The 18430-nt window shown below is 39.2% G+C and overlaps 1 protein-coding gene and 1 pseudogene across 1 annotated transcript in view; one reads left to right on the plus strand and one right to left on the minus strand.

Moving 5' to 3' along the window:
• The window catches only part of HSD17B12 (hydroxysteroid 17-beta dehydrogenase 12), a 131139-nt gene that overhangs the window by 67721 nt on the left and 44988 nt on the right, over positions 1-18430 (plus strand). The window contains exon 4 of the mRNA XM_039867380.1: positions 11999-12106. Coding sequence (XP_039723314.1) covers positions 11999-12106 — 108 coding nt within the window. The remainder of the gene's footprint in view (positions 1-11998; positions 12107-18430) is intronic.
• On the minus strand, positions 10866-10974 carry LOC120610062 (uncharacterized; annotated as a pseudogene).

Below are 18430 nucleotides of genomic sequence, written 5' to 3' on the forward strand. Positions count from 1 at the left end.
AGATTCATTTCAATAGCCGATATTTTCAATTTTATGGTAATTTTTTCAAAAGTTCTTGGTTTTGTTTTGTGTTTTAAAGAAATAAAAGCAACTGTTAAGCTTCTTTTTTCTAAATACCAAAGTGAGAGACTCAGATCTTGAAAAGGATACTTTTTTCTTGTGGCAAGATTTCACAAAACCAGAACAGAATCTTATAGAACAAAGTGACAGGTTAAAATGAAAAAAGGTTACTTTAAAAAAAAAAAAAAAGAGCTCAATCAGCATATTTGGAAGAAAGGTACTGTGTGATATTTGACTTCTAATTAATTTTAGCTATCTTTCTCTTTGGAAGAAGGGAGGAATGTTATGGAGGGTTACAAAAACATCTCTTTTGCTTTCCAACTTGATTTTTAGCTCATGGCCATCCTGCATGGAAAATTGGTCAGCTCTGCCCCAAATCTCATTGGTAGCAATTTTATTTTTCAAGTCAAGAAAGAGAAGAAGTAAGCTACCTCAAGAAAAGAAAAGAAAAAACAACTTACTTTTCTAAAAAATAACAGAGAAACATTTTATATGATTAAAAAAATGCTGAAACATAATCATAGGAACATTGCCTCCTGGGAAACTCTGAAGCTTTTTTCAGTTCCAAGATATGATGGTTTATTAACCAGATTTCTAAAACCATTGTGTCCTCCCTCTCCCTAAAGCCATGTGTCTGATCAGTCATAAAACCCTTCAGCATCTCACTCAGAAGTCTCTCCCAGCTGGCCTGCCTCCCATTACCACTGCTGCCTCTCTCCTTCCGGCCCTGTTCTGCCACGGGACTAATGCAGCAGCTGCTACGTTCTCTCCTTGTCGCCGTCACTGTTTATAACAGACTGTGTGTCCTCTTCTCTGCCACTAGGATTTCCTTCCTAAAAAACAAGTGTGATCTTGTCACTTCCCAGCTTAACAGCCTCTGCTGTGTACTCATAACACGGGATGAAATGTAAACTTGTTTCAAGGCCACCTTCATAGACTGTGACCTGTGCATTTACACAGGGCCCATGCTTAGAAGGGCCCAGGCTTGGTTTTATGCTCTGCCGTCACCATCTTGAAATTCTTAATACTTTTTGAACAGGGGGCTCCACATTTTTATTTTGCACTGAGCTGCACAAATTATATAGCCGGTCCTGCTTTTTATCTTGGCACATGCAACCTCCACCAGCTTCCTTCTATAGAATTTTTTCTTGTTATTTTTCCCTATGCACCACATACCCCATTCACAGGGATTCTTACAATATGCTGTTCCTTTTCCCCACTTTCTGCCTTTGCCTCCTCCTCATTCTCTGCATGGCCTGTTCCTATTCTAAGACTCCGTGCAAAAGTCACCTATTTAAAATCCCACTCTGCAAGTGTGAGTTGCTTTCTCTGTGCATGTTTTGTTCATATTTATTAGAGCAACAGCTGGGTTCACACATACCCCTTCACCTGTGACCTGTTTGAGTGTATCTCCTATTATCCTCAGAGTAGAGTCTGACATATGGGCACTACTTGGTATGTACTTCTTGAATTTATTTAGTTGAAACATAGTTATTGATCTTTTGTAGTGTGCCATGTACTGCTGGCTCTGAGTGTGTAGTGGTAAAGAAAACGACATGAACTCTGCCCTGATAAAGCTGACAATTTAGAGAGTGAGTTGCTTTGCCAGGTTGCAAATGCCTGTGTTCCTGAATAAATGAATGAACATGTGCTAGGGTTTTAGGGTCTGAGTTCGGGATGGGAAAAATTCTGCCTCCTTGACTAGTGGTGGTGGTATTATAAGCATTGGACTACAAGAAAGTCCTGCATTTGGAAGCAGTCCTAAGTTCATTTTTTGACATTAAAGAGAAGGGTAGACATCAGAGTTCTGTGCTTTCATCAAATCTGACACACCACTGATTGTGAAACAGTGATGTAGCTTATAAGCTTTTAGAAGGAAACGTCACCAATTAAATTGGTATGCCATCAGTTAGAAAGCTTCCTGATTTCAAAGATAAAACGTGAATAAACACGTGCATCTTGGAATAGATGAAACCAGTAATTCAAAGGTTAATGACAGTAAAATTGAGTCAAAGAAATGCTTGGACACTAAAGTCATGGCTAAAAATAATATATCATGACCACTGATTCCGCAGATGGTACAGTAACAAATAAATCACTTTTTAAAGCAGAGTCGGATGTGCATGGTCAACTTGAAAAAGTGTATGCAACTGATACAAAGAGGAAAAGATTTAATGATACAGATAATGCCTCCAGCAGCCTGTGCTAGTTATGAAAAAATTACATTTGACATAGTCATCTTTATAGATATGGGCAGATATAAGAAAACATTTGTATAAGACTTTACAGTTTCTGTAGGGTGGGTGTTACTTTTTCTTTCTTCTTTTTTTTTGGCTTTATTTATTTACTTATGGTGACATTGGTTAACAAAATCCAATAGGTTTCAGCTGTACACTTTAACAGTAAGATATATCTATATTTACACTGTGTGTTCACCTCCCATAGTTAGATTTCTTTCTGTCACCACATATTTGACCCCGTTTACCCCGTCTACCTCCCCTCTTCCCCCACCCCCTACCCTCTGGTAACCACTGGTTCATTGTCCATGTCCATGAGTCTCTTTGTCCTGTTCATTTGTTGCTTTTAGGTTTATATCCCACATATAAGTGATATCATGTGATTTTCAACTTTTTCTGTCTGGCTTATTTTGCATAGCGTGATTTTCTCGAGGTCCATCCGTGTTGTCGCACATGGCAGTATTTCATCTCTTCTTATGGCCGAGTAGTATTCCATTGTATATACGTACCATAGCTTCTTTAGCCAATCATCTATCGTAGGACACTTCGGTTGTTTCCATGTCCTGACCACCGTGAATAATGTTGCTATGAACATCTGTGTGCAAATATCTTTTCAAGATATGGGTTTTCAAGTCTTTGGAGTAAATACCCAGTAGAGGGATTGCTGGATCCTATGGTAGATCAATTCTTAGTTTTTGAGGAACCTCCATACTGTTTTCCATAGTGGCTGTACCGATTTGCAGCCCCACCAGCAGTGTATGAGGGTTCCTTTTTCTCCGCATCCTCTCCAACATTTGCTATTACTTATTCTGTTGAGTATAGCTATTCTAACAGGTGTGAGATGGTATCTCATTGTGGTTTTGATTTGCATTTCCCTGATAGCTAGCGATGTTGAGCATCTTTTCATATATTTGTTGGCCATTTGCATGTCCTCTAGAGAGAAGTGTCTGTTCAGGTCCTCTGTGTTATTTCTTATTGTAATAGAATTCCTGAAGGTTAGCAAAGCTTGAGGATGGGGCCCTCAGTCAACGAGTGACTCCAGGGCTTTTAACTGCATCCCATGCTTTTCAAACAAACTCTGTGTCTTGGTCAGCTCTAGCTACCCTCACAAAATATCATAGTCTTCATATCTTAAACAATAGACATTTATTTCTCATAGTTCTGAAGACTGGGAAGTCCAAGATCGAGGTCCTGGCCGGTTCAGTTCCTGGCGAGGGCCCACTTTCTGGCTTGTGGATGGCTACCTTCTTGCCATGTCCTCACATGGCCTTTCCTTGGTGGTGCATGTGGGGAGAGAGAGCTGTTTTCTTCTTATTATGAGGACACTAATCCTGTCATGAGGGCCTCACCCTCACGACCTCATCTAAGCCTAATTACCTCCCAAAAGCCCCACCTTCAAATGCTATCATATTGTGGGTTAGGGCTTCAACTTACACATTTTGTGGAGACAGATATTCAGTGCCTAACACTCAGCCTCCGTCATAGTAGCAACATCACCTTGGAATCCTAAGTATAGTAATGTTAGGGATATTTGTTTGCATTTTTGCATCTCAAAAAGTAAAATTCAGATGTTTCCATGAGTAGGCTGTTCCGCTGCCCCCCCTCCCCCAAGTGTAGAAAATACACATTCTTCGAAAATTTCTTCAAAAGTGCCTTTTCCAAAGATCAACAATGCCTGAACCAAGGGTAGAACTCAGGGCTTTTTCAGAAGAATGGGACCCATTCATGCCTATCTAAAGAACAGATTCACATGGTATCAGGTTTTTATTTATTACAGGTAGTTGTTCTAATTAAATAGGTTATATTGAATAAAATATAATAACCTTGGCTTAAAATAAAGAAATACTTGCTTTGGGATGGAATTCTGATGATGCTATGATGAATTTTTTGATTTGACTGAAAGTGGGTCTCTTCATATGTGATTAAAATTGTCACGAATATATTTTCAAGGGCAACGTGAAGAAAAAATGGACAGTTATTTGTATAGCATCTCTGATCGTTATAATTAAATGAGCCTTTACAAATGGAGTCAGATGAATTATTCCCTTCTAGGTCGCAATCACTTTTTCTCTGGAGCTACACAGGGAGGCTTTCTCTGAGGGGTACGAGGTGGAGGGATATGGTAAAGCCTGGGGGAAATAAAAAATAAGAAAAGGGAGGAAGTAGAGAGAGATTTTGGTTAGGGGAGTTTTTATTCCTTGTTTTCCCCTTAAAATTAGAGAAAGCACAGGGAGCCAGCCCTGGGGTTCCGCACGCGAGTCTACACGAGGTGAGATCGCCACGGAGGATTTGGCTCCGACTCGGTCCGCAGCGGAACAGCTGGACTCGGGGCGGACGCAGAAGGCAGTGGGGGCTCTGCCGGCATGTTTCAGGCCCAGGGAACCTGCACATGGATTGCGTTTTAATGAGAATGAAAATTTCTTTTTAATGGTGGAATTATGGAAAATTCCAAGAACCGAGGGCCGGACTACTCTGGCCTCGCAGTGTTTAGTCAGACTTCGCAGGTACCTGTTTATTTACCAAGGACGAACCCAGTGTCACTCCTGAAAAGACAGAACGTTTTTATGAGAAGCTTTTTAACAAGCATGGAATTAAAACCATGTCTCAAGATTATCCCCCTCCGAACTTTAAAAAAGGAATATAAAGCCTATGAAGCCAAGCTCCGCCTCCTGGGTAGTTTTGACTTCTTCGTCCTGGGTGCCAGAATCTAGCGGCTCTTACCCCACATCTAGGGAGACATTTCTATGACGGAAAGCTCCAGTACCTGTAAACCTTCTGGCCAAGAATCTATCCAGAGAGAATCAACAGGCGGAGCTGTCTTAAACATCTGTAAAAGTGGTTCTTTGCAGCACCGTACGCATCCGTTACACTGGAATGCAGGTTCAGCACATCATGGAAAACATTCTCGCTTCCCGAAAAGGCTTTCACAGAAATTGCGGGAGAAGTGGGAGAGCGTGAAACTCGTACGTGAAAACTGAGAGATCAATTTCCCTTCCCGTCTTTGATTTGTCAGCAGTCAGAGCGAAGCCAAAGGAGTACGCACTGCTAGTCAGAAGCAAAATAAAGCAAAGAAAATAACAAAAACAAAAAGGATATCATCAAAAGCAAAAGGGGAAGAAAAGAAACAAAAAGGTTATTAAACAGGCTAGAAAGGCTACATCAGCCCTAACTACAGAGGAGGCAGCCCCTAAAACCAGAGGGACTCCAGGACCCTGAACCCCAGAAGAAAGAGACCCCCCCATGTCTGAGATGAAAGAGACCTGCAGAGTAAAAGTGCAAGACAATTCTGAAGAAGAAATTCTACTATTGGTCCCAATAGGAAAGTCTCCCACCAAAGAAAACGTAGAGATACAAAAACATGCCACAGGAAAGAAGTCTCCACGAAAGAGGCCCAGTCCCAACACACATCATGCGAAGAAGAGGAAGGTCTTCACAGCTTTGGAGACCCTGAGAGGGACAGAGCCTAAAACCCCAGGGAAAGGCCCAGGGAAGAAGCCAAGAATCAAAGAAGAGTTGGAAAAGGAACTCTCCCTTGGGGAAAAAAGACCCAAGACAGACACCCCAAAAGCCAGAGGCCATGTTCTCTACCACAGCTAATAAATTTGCAAGAAAAGCTCTCCAACCCTCAAACAATGGTCCAAAAATCTCACAGTGCCCCAGTCAACCTAAAACCAGTGACTCATCCAGGAGGAAACATCAGAGCTGCCCAGGTATTTTCAAAAATACCTGGGTCCTGACCCCCATCAATGACCTTCTCCAAGAGCAAGGCCTAGATATAATGTTAAAAAAACCTGCACAAGTAATTCTGATGTGTGTTCATGAGTGTAAGAAATAGGAGCTTGAATTCATTTTTAAAATTGCTCTTCTGTTTATTTGCCAATATAATGGAAAATACAAAAAAAAAATTAGTAAGTACAAAAGACTCGTACTTTTTATATCTCTTAATATTATAAAACATTTTATATGAAAAGAAAGGGGTTTAAAAAACTGTAATACATTCTTATAGTTATAAATCGAATTGAATGAATTTAGATTTAAGAAGGTAAAATTGGTAGGCATTGAATATAGTAATATTTTTCCAAGAGTCTCTCTTTCTCTGCTAATTACTTTTTTCAGGACCTGGGGATAGGGAGAGTGGTCCACAACTAAAACATTTTCAGCCTTCATCTCCATGCCCCGTATTAAGCTCTCGGAGTACTTTATTCATGAGACTGGATGGTTTCTAAGGTTTCTATAACTCAAAATGTTTCTGTTTCTATGAGAATAATAGTGTCTCTGGAGGACAGATGGAAGAACTGAGTTGTTTCTCAGTTTATCTTAGTGCTTTAAAATGCCTAAAATGAATGGTACTCCAGTGAAGGACCCTGAACCCCAGAAGAAAGAGACCCCTATGTCAGAAAGCACCTTATGTTACTGTGATTCATGTGGACGTTTCTTATCAGCATGTAGTTTTATTTCTATAGAGAAGAATTTAAGGAGTATTGATAAGATGATTTTAATAAGTCAGCTGTGTCAGCCTAGATGTATTTACTCATTTAACAAACATTTGAGTGATCTCTGCTATATGCCAGGCTTTGTGCTAGGTGTTGGGAATATAAAGACGGCAAAGAACAATTCATGTTTATTAGGAAATAGAGGCTCTCTGAATAATACACTACGGTAAGTGCTTAATAGGGTCCTATGGAAGCTTCGTCTGTAGGAACATAGCTGAAGGAGTAAGTAGTTTTCCCTTGGGGGAAATGAGAATCACGAAAAGTCAGTCCACAGAGGTGGTGACACAATTTGAATCTTAAATGATAAAAGTTCTAATTTAGGAAAAGATGGGGAAGGGTGATGTAACAGGAGTTTCATAGTGGTTAGTACCTGAAACTTAGGGAGAGAAACAGATTGTTTATTTGGAGCAGATGTAGGGACAAAGGAGAATCAATGTATTATTGTTGGCTTTTATTAATAGAAAATTCTAAATAATGCACAAGTTTATGTAGATTAGACCTATTTTCTAGCATTCTCAGACCTAGTATTTCCAGCCATCTAGGAGGTGGGGAAGGGGAGGGAATGAAGAAATTCTTTCCATGATCTCTAAAATTATTCTTAGAGGAAAACTGAGATGTCAGTTTGTTGAGCAAAATAAAAATAATGATGGCCAGACTTAAAAGTGTGTTAAACATGAGGCTACTCTGAATATGTTCCTGGCATTTCTAGGTTTGAACCTAAAAATGTATTATTAGTTTTCATACTGAGAGGTGTTTTAGCAGCATCTTGAGAATACTTATGGGTACAGTTCCTTTTCTGTCAGTTCCAGACCTGATCTTGAACTAATTCAGGAACTTCTGAGTAAAAACCAAAAGTGTGACTGTAGGAGTGGGGCACCCATGCCTGGAGGTGATGGAATGGCTTGAGACAGGCAAGATATTCATTATATAGCTTGCACTCCCTTGCACTGCACATAGAGCCTTGTACTCCCATGTGTAGCTCTACGGTTATGAGTAGTATGTGCTTGCTGTTATTCCACAATTGTGGTTATGTGGTTTTCAGTGGAATAGTAGATAAAGGGGAATGAATGGTTATCATCAGCCCAGCTATTTCTTAGCCTCATTCCCTACTGTTTAAGCCAGAGTTGATTTTCTGCTTCCATTTCTAGTGAGTTGACTGCCTTGAACAGCTCATAGCAATCATCACAGTATTTTGGTCTTAGCCACAAGGCTGACAGACAGCGGGTCAAGACCATCTCAGACTCATTTCAATCTGAAAAATGGGAGGGGGGCACGATTGTATTTGGCCACAACTGTAAGTCGCAAGATACCAGCCCATCCAATTTCAAACACTGAATGATTTAAATCAGTAAGAATAAGCAACAGTATTATCTTTACATAATGGTATATAATCTAATAATGGAATTCCTTAGTTCTTTAATCTCTATGAGAATTTACAACCACAAGATTTTTACAGTGAGACATTGAATAAATGGAGAGTCTGGAGGGAATGTCACATTTTCTTTCTTCATAAATTTAATTGAAATGTTTAATGCAGCCCTAATAAAAACTGAGACTAGACAAGTAAGGATAACCAATACACTTTTGAAAAGGAATAATAAAGGAGCCTTGCACTACGAAAAATAGTAAAACTTATCTTAAAGCTGGAATAATTAAAACGAGGGCATTATGAAAGAATAGAAAAATAGTTTAATAAACAGACTGTAATTTGGGAATCAGAACCTGGTAGGTACAAGCTGTCCAATGGCTTTATATTCCCCGCTTGATCGTTGGATGTGGATGTCATGGGAAGAGTATGATCTTGGTTCAGGCGACTCTGAAGCTGAGGCACTCCCTGAAGGGGCTGACACCCGAAAGCTTTTTGCTGTTGATACTCCGGGAGCTGGGGCAGCCAGAAATCTTTAAAGTGACAAATGGATGGCTCTCCTCTTCCGATTGCAAGCTTCAGATTCACTCGTTTATATAGCTTTATCCTATGTACTTGTAGGGTATTGATTTTAACTTATCACAGCTCCTACTCTGGCGGAAAGACTCGACGGAGGCTGTCATCCTTTCGGCCTTTGTTGTGGGCAAGGTTCTGAGTACTGTACCTCTCCAAAGGCTTTGGTGAACTTCCTCCTCCCCAGCAGTGGGCTGTTGCTGAGTTGTGGACTGGTGGTCTTATGAAGAGCCTTAGGTGTGGGAGGCGGTGAAGGTGGAAATTATGTGTATATGGTACTGTGTTATATTATGTGTCTATGGTGCTCACTTCAGTTCCGGGTCCTTAGTACATCTTTGTGCTGATGTCTAAAATTAGAGGATTCTTGTTCATCTGGGTTGGCTTCTGTCGGCAGGGTCAGATCAGGGCTGATAAGCAGTAGGAAGGGGGAAAATGCCTACATTTATTTCCTTGGGTCCTAGCAAAGTAGCTACCTCCCGCCTCAGCCTTTGAGAATACCCGTCATAATTCTCTTGATTGCCTGGGCCCAGAGAGAGGCGTCTCCTGGGACATATATACAAGGGACATATAATAGGGACTTCCCATTTCTACCTCTGACCTTTGCTGTCTGCATGGGATATTCGAAATGGCAGTGGCCCTCTTGAAACCAGAAAGGGGGCCAGCCTAAGTGAATAAGAGAAGAAGGTGGAAACACCCTGGGTTCTTTGTGACATTCTTGAGCAACTGAACAAAAAGACCCAATTCCTTGTCTTTACTGAGCTTAATTCTAGTGGGATCAGGTAACAACAAACATGCATTATTAAAATACACAGTGTATTACAAGGGGGCGAACGTGACAGGATGAAATAGCAGGGAAAGGGGACACGCAGTGCTAGGGGAGGACTGGTTGCATTTTTTAAAGGGTGGTCAAAGAAGGCTTCTCTGAGAAAGTAACATTTGCTTAAAGACCTGACAGAGACAAGGGTTGCTGAAGAGCATTCCAGACAGAGGGAACAGTAAGTGCAAAAGCCTTGAGTGTATTTGGAGAACATTCTGTGTTTAAAGAACTGCTAAGGGCCTCTGTGCCTAGAGCTTGGGAGCAACTGGGAGAGTAAGTGGAGATGAGTTCAGAGAAGTATTAGGTTGTTGCCAAAAGACTTTGGCTCTTACTTTAAGTGAGATGGAACCCTTTGAGGTTTGTGAGAAGGGGAGGGACGGGATCTGATCTATGTTAAAAAAGAGAAAGCCCACAGCAGAGGCAGTGAAGGTAAGAGAAAAAAGTAGTGTTAACTGGACTAGAACTTGATTCAGGGTCATCAAAATTTTTACTTATCTTCAAAAACTTGCTTCAGAAGCCATTTTGCTTATTCTAATGTGAACACAAAGAGCTTATTTGAGGATTCTGGTTAAATAACATTGTTTCTGAAAGGATCACTGAGGTTTTTTTTTTTTTTAGCAGCATATCTATACCAGACTCTACAATATAAGTATAATTGTCAAATCCTGTGAGATTTAAAAGAGTAAATTCGATTCAGGGATTGTGCGGTGGCTTTTATTACTAGAGAGAAATTTTCCTAAATGTCGGTATATGGTGCTAGTGTGACAATGTATTTTGCTTTTCCCAAAATAAAGAGATAAATTTGGCTTATTTTATTCCTGAATAAAATTTTGCATTTAATAAAATGTATCTTTCAACCTTTGATTTTTTTTTCTCGTGAATTTATGGCTCTAATAAAAGGCAGAGTTCTTGTGGTACATTTTGTGAACCATTTATAGTTAAGACATGTTAGACTAGCTATCGTGAAATGACAGCGTGATATCTGGCTCTCCATTACACGAACACACATAATAACTCACTTATATTGGAATAGTATGTCGTTAACAGCAGATAAGGTATTTTCCCGGGCAGTTATGATCTTCTCTAGTTTACTCATGGATTCCTACCTAGATCAATACTTTTCTTTGAGGCTAAGAATCAGATCTCTCGTGAATCAGCTCTTTAGTTTTAGACATAAATCCTTTTAGATCAAGCATGGAAACCTCCTTTGTGAATTAATGCTGCACACTCTGATGAACCAACATTGACTTCGGACGAAGAAAAATTTATTTTGGGGAGCTGGATTATTAAATTCCACCCTCCCTCCCTTCCCTTCCTTACGCCTACAACACCCGGTATTCCTAGGTGGTCTTCCATCCAGGTACTAACCAGGCCCGACCCTGCTTAGCTTCCGAGATCGGGCACGTTAAGGGTGGCATGGCCGTAGACAGAATAAGCTTTCTTAGCCCGGCGAACTGCTCTAGGTGATGTGAGAGTAGGGTTCTTTGAGGAGAGGAAGAAGAAAGTAACATTTATGGAGTGCCTCCTCTGTGCCCGCAGATAGCACTTGAGCCTCACCCCATAAGCTGGGTTATATAACCTTCCTTTTCACAAGGAGATGCTGAGGTGTGTAGAGGATGGATATGTGGCAGGCTCAGAGAGGAGATGTGACTCGCTCAAAGTCATTTAGCAAATAAGTGTGGAAATGAAATTGATATCCATGTTTGGGTGACCTCACAGTCTGTGCCATCTTCTCAAAGGGGCTCACTAGTGAAGGTAGAAGTAAACACTAGACATTTCCTCAAATGAGATGAATTTTGTTTCTCCAGGGTCTCATTTCTCAATTTGTTATTTCCATGAGCCCTATCTGGACCTTAATAGTCTTGTGCAAAATAGAACACTGAGGTCTTTCATTGTAGTTTTATTATGTAGCTTTATTACTATGCATTTTATGTGGATTTTTAAAATATAGTGACTATTAACTATTAACCAAGCTCCTAAATTCCAATACGATCGTATTCATTTTGTCTTCATTTTAACAAGATGGACTTTTTGTTTTAGTATTTCACATTTTCAGATATTTTACAACATAAAGACTTCTTCTTGAAATTATAAAGCAATTAAAATCACCAAACCAGTGAAATTTAAAGGGTAAATAACATTATGATAGGAATCATATTTTATTATTTCTACCTAGGGGCCTAAGAAGTGGTCATTATTGATTTATAGGAGGAGGACTGATTAAGGAACACTCAGCCAGCTCTGTGACAATGTTGGCATTCTTATTACAGAGATATTGTGTCGACTCTATATCATCTTTTAGGTGGTCTCATGATTGCTTAAAGTTATCCTGCTCTAAATTCATATCAAATTGGGGGAAAAGAGTTTGAAGGGATAATGTTATCAAATGCTTTAATCTTAATCACCATTTATTAATTTTTCTTTTTCTCTCCATTTGTGTTTTTTCCTCCAGGAGAAAAATTCAAAGTGGAAACAAGAACAATTGCTGTTGACTTTGCATCGGAAGATATTTATGATAAAATTAAAGCAAGCTTGGCAGGTCTTCAAATTGGTGTTTTAGGTTTGTATATCTGCCACATTTATAGATTCTTCTTGCATTTATTGTTTGACTTTTACTATGATGGCATGGTTTCTTTTTGGTCATTAGGTGTTCAGTTGATAAAATGACTAGTGAGATCAAAATTGTCTTGTCAATACAATGGATCTTAGATGATATTAATTTATTTACACTTGCATCTTTGTGTTTTTAGTTATATTTTAATAGCTGTCTTATAATTTGGTTGGTTTTCCCTGCCTGCTTTATTTCCGGTCTCTCATTCTTTCTGTATATAGTTAGAGATAATTCTAATAATCACTTACGGTGGGTGATGCTTACCCATATTTACAGATGAGGAAATGAAGGCTTAGGAAAGCTTTCCTCTGCCTTTTGTTCACTATGACTCCTTTCCCCACAGAAGCCTTTTTAGACATTATTTCTCCTGATCTTCCGTCTCATGAAATTTTAATACTACGGGTACACTGTACATCTCATTTATGTACTATATGTATGTCTGTACTTTGTAAATAAAAATAATAAGATCTCATACTCCCCACCCCAACCCAAACTTTGTCCTCTTGGGGGAGACATCACCCCGTTTGGAAGAGTGGCTTAGGGAGCTTAAAGACTTGCCTCAGGTCACGTGAAGACGGAGTGGTGCAGCTGGGATTCAGCCCTCTTATTGTGTTTTTCCAGGACTACTACTCCCTTTTGCTACAGCTGAGCTACCTTGCTCTCATGACCAAACACAGATGTTTTTGCTGAGATGTGGAACTGTTGGACCTGGTTAGGGAAAAGAGTCACCAGATTTTAAGGGAAAAAAAATGGGCTTTGAAAAGTTACCCACCATTCTTTGAGTCTTTTCTCGAAAGAAACAGGGCATGTAGTTCAGAAAAACTTTGCTTCTTCGTTAAACCTCTTTATTCCACTGCCAAAGTTGGTGTAAACTTGGTAATTGCCATCGTTTTCTTTACTGGGCTATAAAAGGAAGAAAAATGAAGAGAAAAATACTTGAAAAAAGTTTCCTAACATTTCTTTAGTCAAGACCCCACCTCCCTTCCTCGTACTATAAATGGATTGTTTTATGTAGTTTCTTCTTAAGGCAATTTTTAAAAAGGTAAATACCTATACAGTGACCTTGGACGTGAGGTTAACCCTGGCTTTGACATGCCATTTTTTTTAGCTTCTGCCTGGTCCACATCACAGGTCACCATATCCCACCTCCCCCACGCTGCTGCTCTCCTACTTATGGGAGCACTGATAGCAAAATACGAATGCAAACACAGGTCGAGTTTTTGTGTTGTGTCTACATGTTCTTTTCTAATACTTACCATATTGCCTGGGGTCTTTCACAGCTTCCTCTCTCTTAGATCTGGAATCCCACTAACAAAGGTAAAATTCTCGACTTTTTAAACTTCCAAATCAGTGGCAGCTATAACTTATTAGGTTAAGACACTTCCGTAGTCCATCCTGACCCCCTTCAAACTAGTCATGGACTGGAGAACGAAGCCCGGCTCAGGCCGAGAGGTGGATGGAAGAGCCCTAATGAGAGGAGACTTAGCTTCAATGTGTTCTTAGAGAAACACTTTCTTTCAGAAGTAATTTAGTTAATCATAATTGTTCTTAGCGTTACGTACATTTTAGCTGCTTTTCACTGGATAACTTTGAAACTATAGATACTCAGGGACTATGCCACTGAATATGAAAAATGTTGGACATCAGGTTGCTGCGGGGCTGGAGGGTTTTTAAAGGCACTCTTCATCTGTTCTTTCCTGACTCGGTCTATAGAAAGTCTACAATGCGAGCTTAGGTACAATAGATAGATCTGTTCGGGATGAGAGCACAAGGCGCATGATTCCCAAGCATGTTTTCCCACTTCTAGAATCCTAGGATTCGTGTCAGTATATAAGCATTGATGTTTAGACATAAGGATTGATATTTTCTTAGGCCACATATGCCAATGGAAGCATTGTTTTTATAGTCCAGCTCCTTAATAAATTGCAACTTGTGAGTTAGCACTTCCTTCCTTCCTTCCTTCCTTCCTTCCTTCCTTCCTTCCTTCTTCTTCCTTCCTTCCTTCCTTCCTTCCTTCCTTCCCTCCCTCCCTCCCTCCCTCCTTCTTTCATTCATCAGTGAACCGGAGATAAAACAATGAACAAGAAAGCACCTGACTTCATGTATATACTATTCTAATAGGGAAGACAACACTGAACAAAAATACTTATCTGTAGGATAAGCATTGAAAAGGAACGGGCAGGGTGTACCAGGTGTCTAAAAGGGAAGAGGGGATTGATACAGGAAGAAACAATAAGCCAATGGGGTAAGAAAAAGGAAGACTGAAGAAATATTTAGGAAGTAAACAAAGCAGGATTTTGTGAGAGATTACAAGTGGGATGAAGAAGGGAAAACTCATGGATGACTTTCAGGTTTCTAGCTTGAGGGTCTGTGTAAATAGTGCCACTTACTAAAATGGGGAATCCCGGAGAAGGATTCTTTTTGGAGTTCCTCTAGGATGTCCCAGTGGGGTTTGTTAAGTTGATAGTTGCCTACATAGATCTAGGTTTCGGTAGAGCTCTAAACTAGAGATAGAGTTTGGAGATGAGTCATTTATGAGTAGTAATATTGAAACAATGAGACTGGAGATAATCCAAGGCGAATGTAGAGAATGTAAAGAAAAAGCTGAGGGTAGAGCTCTTTGTAATCAAAAGCTACCTGGAATGAAGGAGGCATCATTTTTTGCACAAGTTCAGCGCTGTCCAACAGGAGTATAATGCGAGCCAAATACGTAATTTTAACTTTTCTAGTAGCCACATTTTAAAAAAAGTAACAAATGAAGTTAATTTTAATGTATTTTATTTTAACCCACTATATCCAAAATATTATTACTTTAGCATGTAACTCATATAAAAATTGTTGAAATATTTTACATTCTTTCCCATACTGCCTTTGAAACTAGTGTGTATTTTGCATTTACAACATAGCTCAGGTCTGACTGGCTGGCTACATTTGAACTTTTAGTAGCCTGTGTACCTAGTGACAGACATCTAGCTGTAGTTCATTGTGACTGTGTCTCGTCCTCAGTTTGTGTGGGAGAACTATAAATATAATTTCTAGATTTTTCTTACGCCTTGACAGGGTTTTCAACCTGGGGCAATATTGCAATGGCTGGCAATGTCCAGAGACCTTTCTGGTTGTCAGTGATTGAGGCGGGAGGAGGAGGAAGTTCTGTTGGCCCCTGATGGGTAAAGGTCATGGATGACGCTAAACATCGTACAATGCACAGGACAGACTCCCAAGACACAGAATTATCAGCCTGAAATCTCGATAATGCTGGGTTAAGCGCCCCTGCTTGAAAGTTATAATATAATTAAAGAGCTGTGATTGGAATACTTACTGAGACAAACACACACACATACGCAAACTCTATTTTTGTTTTCTAGTTGGTTACAGATCAATAATAAAAATAATTATAGGTAATGTTTGCATAATCCTTCAAAGTTTACAGCAGCACTTTTACATACATTATCTTATTAACTGGCTATATGTTTAGTTTTCTTCCTACTCTGCCACAGCTGTCTCCTTAATCATAAGCTCTGCATAATTATTATTGACAGTTATTAGCATATATCTTATCCTTACATCGCATTGTAATTTTAGTTTGTCAAGATTTTGAGGGAACTATGAAAATACCTTTAGGAGCTAAATTTTCTTACCGCTAGTCATATTTCAACTCCGACTTCTATTTCCTTCACCAGTGCGGGTATAGAACTTACAGAGAAGTTGATGTTTTTGTTTTCTTTTTCATGATTACCTGGGTCTGTAGTGCCTTCACCCTCTTTCTTCCCTCTCTCCTCTCAATCCAGATCCCACATAGCCCTGCCTCTTTCTAGGAAGTAGGAAGTAATCTTATTGTCCTTCCTCCTCTGCTTAGTATCAGTCTCACCTTTATATAACAGTCCCTAAAATGCTAAACGTGTAGATTGGTTTCTAGTACGATCTAGCAATCCGTATTACAGTATAGGAAGGAATTTTTTCTACCGAATATTAATGAGACCAGTACTGATAAAGAGAAAAATAAATCACCGAGGTACACTCCATTTGTTTGAATAGCATTAACCACCAAAGTATGGTCGGTGCTTAATAAAGAAAATTAGTATTTTCAGAACTACAAAGGAAAATGCTAAAGCCCTTTGTCATGAGAGAAACATCAGGTTTTCAATAAGATAAGTGGAAAGAAAACAGCCACAAATTGTGTGGATTTATTCTGAAAGGTCACCGTAACTTGATAAGACTATAAATGCGTAAGGTTGAGAAGCTGGATTCTTAACTCTGTTATGTAAAATAAGTAAGCATCTGCTGTCTTCTGGCAAATGCCAAGAAACACAGATTTGAGAAAGCTTAAAAAACTTCAACTAGTCAAAGAAAATGACATCAGTACTACTTTGAATAAGCAAACAATTGGTTAACAAAATGTAATGCTTTCTTGATTCCTCAGGAGAGACTCTCCTATGTGCTTCGTATTGGTTTGGAAGACTTTGCACAATACATTGCTGGGAGGGCGTGTAATTTACCAAGGCCAAAGGAGTAGCCTTGGATTTCAAGTATGCTGCAGATAATACTTTTTTCAAATTCCACTACTATGACTTTTTAACTTTTAAAAAAGTGACATTTTTATTCTAGAAGAAAAAATAGAAGGGTCCACCTAAAAATTATAATTACTTAGTTTGTGAATTATTTGAACATAAAATCAACCATAGCTTTATCAAGCTTCTAATGCATCCTATCCTAGACCAAGAATGTTCTCATGCTAAGTACTGTCAAGGTCTTCTCCGCCCATACTGCCATGGTTGATGTCAGCTGCAGAAACAAGAAACTCATTTGCTACAGGGTGACCTGTGATGCTATGCTGACTTAGTATATTCGGGCTTATTTATTACTTTAAAAAAAAAAAACAAGATTCATCCTAGTAAATTTGAAGATCTAATTGGCTTTATTAAGCACTTCATGAATTGGGCAGCATCCCATGTAGCAGCTAACAGGGCTCCGAGGGATTGTACAAAATGGAAGGGTTTATGGGAAGAGGCACGGGACAAGGGAGCTATTAACAAAAGAAAAGAAAGGATTATTTTTAGACCAGGACTTCTACTTTTGGGGGGAAGGGAATAGCAAGGGTTTTTATCATGCAGATTGCCTCTTTTATTCTATTGGGGGGAGGAATGGAGAGGTCCCACCTGACAGATTACCTTACTGGTGTTTGATGAGAAAATTCTAGACTCCATAATTATGATTGTTTCTGGGAAAGGTTGAAACAGCAGTTAGGTCAGGAATTTTATCACAAGTTTTTTATCACAAGTTTTATCACCAGTGATGTCGTTTTGGGTTTTCTCTTTAACATTACCCATTGACTTTTGTCTATTTGTATACAATGCCCATAATTTTGAGGCATCGTTTTAATAACAGTATGTATAAATAATAAAAATCGGTGGATTGCAAAGAATCATTGATTGTGAAAGCTGATATAGGCCTTATTCTCTTTTTTTTCTATGCGCTTTATAAAATGGTTACTTGCTCCATTAATGTGCTTGTTGGGTTATTTTTAAATTAGTATCCTTTTTCCTCGGCTGAAAGCAAAAATTTTTTTTGGTTATCCTTGCTCATGCAACCTTAAGTATTATGGGAAATACTTGGGAAATGTTCATGTTCCTTTTTTCTCCCCTAAAACCTAATATTTCTCAGAATGTTCTAATTTGGAGAATAGCTATTTGGAAATACATATCTTTTTTTCTTTTTTTTTTTAATTAAGTTTGTTGGGGTAACATTGAATAATACAATTATATAATTTTCAGGTGTACATTGTAATTTGACATCTATATATTCCATTGTGTGTTTACCACCCAAAGTCCAGTGTCCTTCAGCTACCATATATTTGATCTCCTTTACCCACTTCACCCTCCCCCTAAACCCCAATATTCGACCCCCTTTACCCTATCTATCTCCCCGCTCCTCCCCGACCCCCTACCCTCTGGTAACCACTGGTTTATTGTCCATGTCCATGAGTCTCTGTTTGTCTGTCCTGTTCATTTGTTGCTTTTAGGTTCATGTCCCACATATAAGTGATATCATGTGATTTTCAACTTTTTCTGTCTGACTTATTTCGCTTAGCATGATTATTTCGAGTTCCATCCATGTCGTCGCAAATGGCAGTATTTCATCTCTTCTTATGGCTGAGTAATATTCTATTATATATATGTACCACAGCTTCTTTAGCCAGTCATCAATCGTAGGACACTTTAGTTATGTCCTAAATAATGCTGCTATGAACATCTGTGTGCAAATATCTTTTCGGAT

The sequence above is a fragment of the Pteropus medius genome, unplaced genomic scaffold (assembly GCF_902729225.1).
Source record: "Pteropus medius unplaced genomic scaffold, Ma_sr-lr_union100, whole genome shotgun sequence".
Classification (NCBI taxonomy): Eukaryota; Metazoa; Chordata; class Mammalia; order Chiroptera; family Pteropodidae; genus Pteropus; species Pteropus medius.